The 9196-nt window shown below is 42.3% G+C and overlaps 1 protein-coding gene across 2 annotated transcripts; it reads left to right on the top strand.

Annotated features, from left to right (window-relative positions):
- Positions 1-1180: 1180 nt before the first annotated feature.
- proza (protein Z, vitamin K-dependent plasma glycoprotein a) lies at positions 1181-6540 on the top strand. Of its 2 annotated transcripts, none has more exons than XM_068579352.1 (9): positions 1181-1353; positions 2491-2617; positions 3288-3448; positions 3591-3615; positions 3703-3816; positions 3921-4055; positions 4540-4655; positions 4739-4856; positions 5615-6540. In XM_068579352.1, the coding sequence occupies exons 2-9, from the start codon at positions 2539-2541 to the stop codon at positions 6139-6141; spliced, it is 1275 nt and encodes a 424-aa protein (XP_068435453.1). In that variant the 5' UTR covers positions 1181-1353; positions 2491-2538; the 3' UTR covers positions 6142-6540. The 2 variants fall into 2 exon arrangements, with proteins under 2 accessions (XP_068435453.1, XP_068435452.1); XM_068579351.1 differs by having other exon boundaries at positions 1182-1349.
- Positions 6541-9196: the final 2656 nt, after the last annotated feature.

Genomic DNA, 9196 nt, shown 5'->3' with positions numbered 1-9196 from the left:
TGATTCTGATCACACTGCTGAGGAAAACAGTTCTCCGGTCTTAAATATTATTTTGAAGGTATATTATAAGCAGGGTTGTAGTGGACATGCTAAACCCAGTTGTAAGATTAAGAAGCTTTAAAACTAAAACTTTATTCTTTACCTTGTGAGTACTCATTACAGGTTTTTGGTCTTTATGTGGACGTTATGAGACGTTCAACCACAGGGTTTTCCTTCTCATATCATTTCATGAGAAGGATTTTTGCCTGAAGAGGTGACAATAACCATATGTCCCGAGAAAAAACACAAAAACTTGAAAACGGTCCTGATCTCCAGGTTATGATCAACTGCATTGGGGCGGTTAATGTGCTCTTCCTTCTGCCAAAATTAAAAAGACTTGAAACCACAAAACTCTTGGAGTGACCTTAAAGGTGTCTATGGCCCTTCAAGGTTAACAAGATCAATCTCAGGAGTTAAGAGATGATGCAAGAAGAAAAGTCACCAATTTGCGATTTTTTCTTCCTTTACTACTCTTTAGTCATTTGTGAAGTACTTTGAAAGGCTTTTTAATGATGTCATGCCGTTGACTCATAGACATTTAAAAACTCAGTAAAAAAAAACACATTTCTTCATCATAAGCGTTCACAAGGGAAACAGGTTGGGAACCAGAACTTGGATCTTTTATAGTTAATTGTATTGTATCAACTGATTATATCCAATATTTAGTCTGAGAAGCAAGTAATCAAATCTGTCAAATGAGTTACATACCATTGACTTGGATCTGTCACATCATTTTTTACATTTGTATTTGTCTTTAATATTAGTGTAGCATGTTGTATTAACATAGTTATTTAGGATCTATTTGTTTTACGTTTTATTATGTAAATATGTATTTCACCAAGCTAGCTGTACTGAGCGTATTGGGCACAGACATTTTCTTGTAGCATCATCTTTATTTTATCCTATCTTTTCATATCTTTTTACATAAATATACATATTTGTACACATATATATTTTCACATAAATATATGTGTATATACATATCTATCTAACTATCTATCTATCTCGTATCTTATACTGAAGTGTCATAAACTCAACTTTCATCTGTACTGCACGCTCACGGTCGGTGTGTCTGTCCTGCAGCTGCTGTCAGCTCTGTGTTACAGCAGCGCCCTCTGATGGCTTCACTCTGTCATTACACTGACCACAGTCAGAACACAGTGAGCTGAATCGGATGTGGTCATCCTCTCCTATTTTCGATCGAGAGGCCCAATCCGTGCAGGACGTTGTGTTGTGTTTCGGGACCAGCGGACAGAGAAAGAGAGAGAGAGAGGGACCAGACCGGCCCGGTACCGTGATTCAGTCCGTCTGTAGGTACCGAGCATCACTGCTGCTGCTGCTACTGTTATTGTTGTTGTTGTTGTTGTTGTTGCTGCTGCTGCTGCTGCTGTTGTTTCGTACATGTTGGACACGCCCTTAAAACCCAGACCGATGCGTAAACGTTTAGCTGCTTTTGTGGCTGTACCATAGAAGCAGCTTGTGGAAAAGCAGCATTGGGATCATCCAGAAGATGCGTTACAGTTGTTCTGACTCCACATGAGCTCAACGCTATCAGGCTGGCGCATCTACGCAGATAGAAAACGGAGCTCGCGCACATAAAAACATGCGTTATACTTTGTTGATCTGACTGTCAGTGCTGAAAACGAAATCTAGTTTTTAATAATTGTAGACGCCTTCATCAACATATGAGGCCCATCGATATGGCAGCATCAAGACCTGCTGCAGAAAAACTGCACGATCACTGATGCTAAAACAGCATGAGGTCATTTACTGGGTACTCATAACGTACTAATCAAACACTAATAATAATAATGTAGTCACGTGTAGCTACAACATAGCACCTTCTTGGTTTGAATTGACTTGAATTTGTATGCATTGTTGTTTCATGGCATTTTAATCATTCTAACTCTTTCTGTTTTGTTTGTTTCTGAACCAATTTGTGAGTTCTGCACTTGCTACGCAAATAAAGTCACCTAATTTACAATAATAAGACACATCTTGTTTTATTTATCGATAATTATCATACATTTAAATACTATTAATAATAAAAACAGATGTTTGCCATTGCATGTTAGTATGTTAAGGCATCAAAAATACCAGACAAAAGCCATTTTTAGAAAATTATAAATCTGTAAGACATCAACTAAAATGTCACCCCTAGACATTTTAGTTTGTAAATGCTGACACTTTGACACATGGCTGTGTGCTTTAGGAGACGCTGAACCTGTTCGAACTCTTTCAAACTTCTATCTGACCATTAGAGATGTGATTTCTTCCTTTGATACGTTATTATTAAAATGTCTGTCACATTTCTCCTCCAGTATTATTGTCGGCTGGTGAATGCAGTCACAAACCTCGGGCTGTTGTCACTGTAGCGGGCTTCTACATCTCATTCTCTCTTTCTTGATCGTCCTGTGCGTCACATCTTTAATCGTCTCTTCTTGTTTGTAGGACGCATTGATCCCTGCCGCACCGACAGCTCGACTCTTCAGTGTCACCATGAGCTCCTGCACCACGTATGTTTCTCTGCTGTGTCTGCTTGCGGGGGCCGTAACAGCTGCTCAGATGCCCGACACAGGTGAGAGTCGACGTGGAGCCAGATGGGTCTGCAGAGCTCGACAATGGTGTAGTCTGAACTCTAGAAAGAGGAACGAGAGGAATTCAAAGGAGGTCAAGATGGCAGCATGCAGAGTATATGACGTGTCACGGAGTCTCTCTGTTGGGGTTTTAAGAGCTTCAAGGTGGTGGCTTTGGCCTCAGTGGATGAGACGATGCATATTAGGGTTAGTTAAATATGTATTTATTTGTTTAGTTCTGTCCTGTTTGAAGTTATCTGTTGTCTGGTAGGAAGGCATTGCTTACCGGTAAATAAAATATCCACATTATCCAAACAGTGGCTTGTCATCCAACACTTTCAGCTGTAAATCTTAGTCTTTGGAAGATAAAAAAAAAACAAAATGAACATACTTTTTGCCCAATTAAAGTCAGCCAGTACAGATGAAATAAAAACAATTATAACATTATGAAATAGATATAAGCAAACAAATTATAGTATTTGTGATCCGCAAAACAGTAAGATAGCCAGATATATTAATTGAAAGATTTGCATACTGTCATTTCCAAACCTCCCCATACTGTAGTTGCTCCTCACTCAGATCTGCACAGTTTTGAGCCTCTTCATATTAAAACAGCTTCAGAGTGTGGGCCTGTTGTGGATGAAGCAGCTGAGACATTAACTGTTCCTCCAGTGTTCCTGGACAAGCAGCAGGCGAGCTCGCTGATCTCCCGTCAGAAGAGGAACGTTGGCGGCAGCAACCCGGCTCCGCCGTCCAGCCTGGAGCAGGTCTGCATGGAGAAAGTGTGCAACTACGAGGAGGCCAGAAAGGTCTTCCAGGACTCGTACCGCACGGTGAGCCCTCATCATTTATTTATCACCTCAAACCTCCTCAGTTCTCTCTGCTTCGTCTATATTCCGGTCTGCCTCTATTTCGTGAATGCACTGTGTTAATGACCTTTAACTGTGCACTTATCATGCATGGTTTCTCCGGCAGGATATCTTCTGGGCTGTCTACATTGGTAAGTACTGCATTTAGTGGTTTTCAATCACCGGCCGGTCATCAGCAGTACATTACATCGTCTCATAGACTGTCTGTCTGTGTTTAGACGGAGACCAGTGTGCAGAGAAGCCTTGTAAGAATGGGGCCATGTGTTCGGACAGCGTGGGAGGCTACGACTGTGTCTGCAAGTCGGGTTTCACAGGGGTCCACTGTGAGAATGGTGAGGAGGAGGTGTCGGCGAGTTGTGCGCGATCGCCGTGGTTTATTTACTTTTCATGTGGCGCGTGAGTGCCGTAACCTTTCTCCTCTGTTTCCGCAATGCAGACCAGACTGTGTGCACCCTGGAGAATAACAAGGGATGCTCCCAGTTCTGCAAACCAGGCTACACGTCCTACGAGTGCTCCTGCGCACGCGGCTGGAAGCCCAGCCCCACGGTCAGGGACAAGTGTGAGCCCGCAGGTACGTCTGTTACCACTTCCTGTGTTTGAGTGCAACTGAAATTAAAATGCATTTATGCATCTGCTCCGTTAATCAAACGGAGAGTTTGCTTCCACACACGCAAACACTTTCTGCCTCGAGCGGTAACATCTGCTACACAACACAAGAGCCACAGACTGTGGACAACAACACACATCAGCTTTCCTGCATACGTCTCCTTCTTTTCTAACTAACGTGAAGTCGCGTCCTGCACCAGAGCTTGAAGAACGGGCCAAGCCCAGTTTGTGCATTTTATGACTCTCATGATATCCAGGTAGCCAGTCAGCTGCCAATCTTTGTTTCGAATTATTATTTTTTTTCCCTTCCTTTGATTACAAAAGGAAGGGACATTAAAAAACAAAAACATGTTGATGTTATTTTTGCCTGCTAAAAGGGATATGGTTTCCGTTGGAGAAATAATGTAATTCGAGAAAGTTATTATAAACATCTCACGTTCTTCTTTCAGTTACTTTCCCTTGTGGTAAGGTGAACAGTCTGAGGACGTGGAACGACAGACTATCTAGCAATGTTCGCAACAACTTTGAAGGATTTAAGTGTTCCTCTGCGGAGTGTCCCTGGCAGGTAGGAACAGACACACACACTGTGACACAGAACAGGTCACAACAAACTTCATAAACTTATTGCTGCATGTCATGGTGTTGCAGGCTCTTCTGACGAACGCAGAGTCCCCAATTTACTGTAGCGGCGTCATTCTGAAGGAGAACCTGGTCTTGACTTCAGCTCAGTGTGCCAAAAAATACAGCTCCTTCCAGGTGGTGGTCGGTGAGTAGACCAAACACATTTTACACTTTTACTGCTGCTACTAAAAAGAAAAGAAGAAGAAAAAACTCATGCCACATTATAGACAAAATTAAATGAAACGAAATAACATTATCCCAAATGTTAACATAAAAAGCTTCATGTCTTAAGTACATATGCAATACCCATTTTTGTATACCAACTGTATATAATGTTAAGATTATACTCGACACAGAGTCTTATATTTTCAGTATCTGAACAGTTTGGATTTAGTTGCACTGAAATTCCATTAAAGTATTTAAAAAAACATATCTAATCCATTATAATATTATACAATGAACTGACCATAATAATAAAAAATCAATGTGTCTTTTTTTGGCACTAATACACAGCACATATTAAGAGGAAGACTGTGTTACTACACTATTAAAAAAAAATGCTACTTAAGTAAAACATATCAGGTACAAATTATTTACATAAAACCCACGTTGGGCTGCATCCCACAATTATTTGCATCACCAATGTGCTGATTATTTTCTCAATTAATGGATTTCATTATTGCAAATGATTATTTATCGACAGAGTGTCAGAAAAAAGAAGAAGAATACCTGTATCAGAAACTATGCAGCATTGTTTCCAAACTACTGAAACGATTATTTGATTCTCAAAATAGTTTCTGTCAATCAACTAATGAACAGATCAATAACAATTACAGCTCCGATTGTTCGTATGCATGAATGAACTTGAGTGGCGCCATCATCCTGAATGTCTTGTCTCCTCAGGCAAGCTCGACAGTGAAGCTGGAGTGCAGACGCTGTACGTAAAAGTACTTCACGTCCACCCGAACTTTGTGGAAGGTCGCCCCCAAAATGACCTGGCTGTGATTGAGCTCCGTGACCGCATCCGGTTCAGGAAGGAAGTGACTGCTGCTTGTCTGCCAGAAAAAGACTTTGCAGATAGCATCCTGATGTCGGGAGAGTTACCAGCCATGGTCACCGGCTGGAAAAACGCAGAGGTGACTGATTCCCAGGGCACTCTCAACCTTAACCAACTGGCATATGACCGCCTACCTCAGTGTCTGGAAACTCACCCCAACCTGGTGACCAATAAGATGGGCTGCACCATTGCTCGGGCCAATGCTGACTGCACCATGGGCTCCGGCAGCCCCCTGCTCACCCTGTACAGGGAGGTGTTCTTCCTCACCGGGGTGATCAGCCAGCCGCCAGGGGCCGACTGCAGCAAAGGCTACATCTTCCAGAAGGTGTCGCGCCACCTCGGCTGGCTGGGGCCTCTCATGGCTACCCCTTAGCTGGGGTAGTCAGGAGTAACGTTATAAGTTATGAAAAATAATTATAATGCAGGTGAATACATACTAAAACAGGGAATCAGATGAACTTTTTCATTCAAGAGTCGTAAAATATTGTCTTTTAATAGTACCCATCTCCTAACAACCGTATAGTTTTAGGATGGCTTCCCATATGTCTCTGTGAACTTCCTCATTTATCCACAAGGTGGTGCTTTTGTATCAAACAGGGTCAAAGCGGCAAGAAGTGTATTGAATTATTCAGCATGTGTTTTGTGAGGCCGACATACCTTTTAATGAGCTTTATGTTATGTTATTTTTAGCAACTACTGTACTGTTTGACAAGCACCTTGTAACCCTCCAGTTAATCACTGTTCTGTGAATGTAATAAACCCTGACAACACACCTGATGGCCGGTCTGTCCTTGTGATGTATACAGCAGTCTTTCTAAAGGATGTTGAGAAAAACATGAAATATCTGAACATTTGGAAATTCCATTAGATATAATATCATAGATCCTAAGGACATTTGTAATTCCTTTTTTTTTTTTAAAAAAAAAGAACGAGAACATTTGAAACAACCAAGTGAGGATGACTGATGGAGATTTAAATTGAAAAGCTCTTCTATTTCTGTATATACCTTACTTGTGTTAAAGCCTGACAAGGACAAAGAGGAAAGCATTAAAGCGGCAGTTTCATACAACAGTAGATAATCCAGCACTAAAATGTATTTTAACTAGTCTAATATTAGCTGGCTCTTTCTGCCACATGCCCCCATGTTGTCTGGCAACATTTTCCCACAGACACTCGCCCTGCGCAGTCTTCTCACAGCCTCCCTGGTGAACAAGGCCAGGACCGTGTTGTGCAGGAAGAGAAAAGAGAGGCAGAAGAATGGGCGAGAGAGAGAGAGAGAGAGAGAGAGAGAGAGAGAGAGAGAGAGAGAGAGAGAGAGAGAGAGAGAATAAGGCCACATAACAAATAAACCTAGCCTGCCACTTCTGATCGGGCGCTTGAAAAGGACAGCTCTGAAAGCTGGGGCCCACGTTGGCTGTTGCCATGGTACTCACCTAGGAGATGGCTCCTTTCTCCCAAAAATGGTTCTGCTCCTTTACTGGGCCGTCCAGTGGAGATTAATTTGAGTGCCGCTCCTTCCTTCCTGAGTCTGGTCCTGCTTTCTTGTTCCTGCCAGCTCCATTTATATGCTCGAGCCTCCATATACACAGAGACGCACATAAACACACAGAACAAGGTTCAACTTAAACTTGGTCTGAACAGCTGAATTCAGGATGTTTGAAAGTCCTGTTTAAGGTAGCCCTTAAATATCAAAGCAACTGGATCGGTTTGATTCTATTCCCTGAATTAAACATGTGAGCAAATGGAGAGACGAGGACGCATCGTGAATGCTGAGAGGGGAAAAAATAGCAGGAGTGAGCGATGTTTGACAGGCTGAGAAAGCAAAGAGATGAAGAGATGGAAAGGGCTTTTAGAGGAGGAGCAGCAATAAAGCAAGAAACCTGGGATTTGTGACATTGACACAGAAAGAGAAAAAAAAAAGTCATTCATTGTGAGGACGGATTGATGGACCTACATTACATTAGACAACATGAATGAAAAGGCCCTGGAGAGAAACACTAGCGAGGCCGTGACGGATGGTCGGATGTGAAAGCACTCAATGCTAAACCTTTCACTCCAGACAAATGCAATTATACATATTGCTGAACAAGATTGCTGCAAATAGTTTTAGTCGTACATATGTTCCTACAATGTGTCGGGAATGTGTGTACATCTGGCCAGTGTCCTACTAAATCAGTAATCCTTCACTCTCCCCAAACCCACAAAATTGTTGCATGCTGTGATCGCAAATCCCCCACCCCACCCCTGTGTGCTTGTATGTGTGCAGAGCCCTATACACGCTTGTTTGTGTCTTGTGCAACTCGGGGGGGACGGGGGACACATTAAATGACAGACTCAGGGAAGGATAATCTGTCTGTGTGGTGTCTGATTCCACGCAGGGGGTTAACATTATGTCTGGGTGTGCAAGGCAGATTGAAAGAGTTGAAGTCTCGTGCTATGTGTGTAGTGAGCGCTCCAGTATCTTATGATCTTGCCCAATAATCCCCCTTCCCCAAACATCCATGTCCCCAATCTTTTCTCCTTTTCGGACTCCACAGACGCATGGTTCTGCAGCCAGCCCGCCCCATCTCAAACTCTGCCCCGCGCCAGAGCTGCTTCCACTTGGTTGGGCAATTGTGCAGAAGGGTGGATGTAACACGGGACCCAGAGAGGTTAATGTCTGGACTGGGATGAAGCGGCTGCAGGAGAAAGAAAGAGACGGGCTGTGACTTTATATAACTCAGCTGTCGTCAAATCCCCCCTTTGTATTAGTTGTTTAAAAAGAGCAAGAGTCTTTAGCCATGTTAGCGCTTCTGTGAGATGTTACTTAGCTTGAGCTAAATGCTAACATCAGCATGCGAATATGCTCACAATGACAATACTAACATGCTGATGTTTTGCAAGGCAGTATGGGTAACCATCTAGGAATGAGTGTAGCCATGTTGGCGTAACAAGTTGTTCTCATGACATTGCATACATGCAGCATTAACACAAAGACCAACCAAGGACGATGGGAAAGTCATTAGTTTTGCAGGTACTTGGTCAAAAACCAAAGCACTGGACACATTTATATTTTACCTGATGATAGCAAAAGTGAAGGGCTCACTACTACATGTCAACCTGAGGAGGGTTTGAATTTCTGTGCCAAATTTCATGGTAGTTATTCAATAACTGTTAAGATGTATAATAAAAAATTACAAATATCAATGCATGGCGGCCCTACGGGAGAAGTCAGAGGATCATCAATGTTAGTAGGATTCATCTTCTGCGGACCATGAATGTCTGTTCTTTGCTATCTATCTAATAGTTAAACTATTTCAACATTAGACCAAAGTCGTGGACCACCTGACCAATCACCCTCCATGATCGTTGAGCTAATTTACACCAAGTGAGACAAATAAACAAACATCCCTGTTGCTTCATAAAAGTCTAAATTCCTCTGATCTTTG

The sequence above is a fragment of the Clinocottus analis genome, unplaced genomic scaffold, assembly GCF_023055335.1.
Source record: "Clinocottus analis isolate CAN_PGR_092001 unplaced genomic scaffold, fCliAna1.0.p SCAF_16, whole genome shotgun sequence".
Taxonomy (NCBI): Eukaryota; Metazoa; Chordata; class Actinopteri; order Perciformes; family Cottidae; genus Clinocottus; species Clinocottus analis.
Note: the sequence above shows the minus strand (reverse complement) of the source record. Positions and strands in the feature narration are given on the sequence as shown.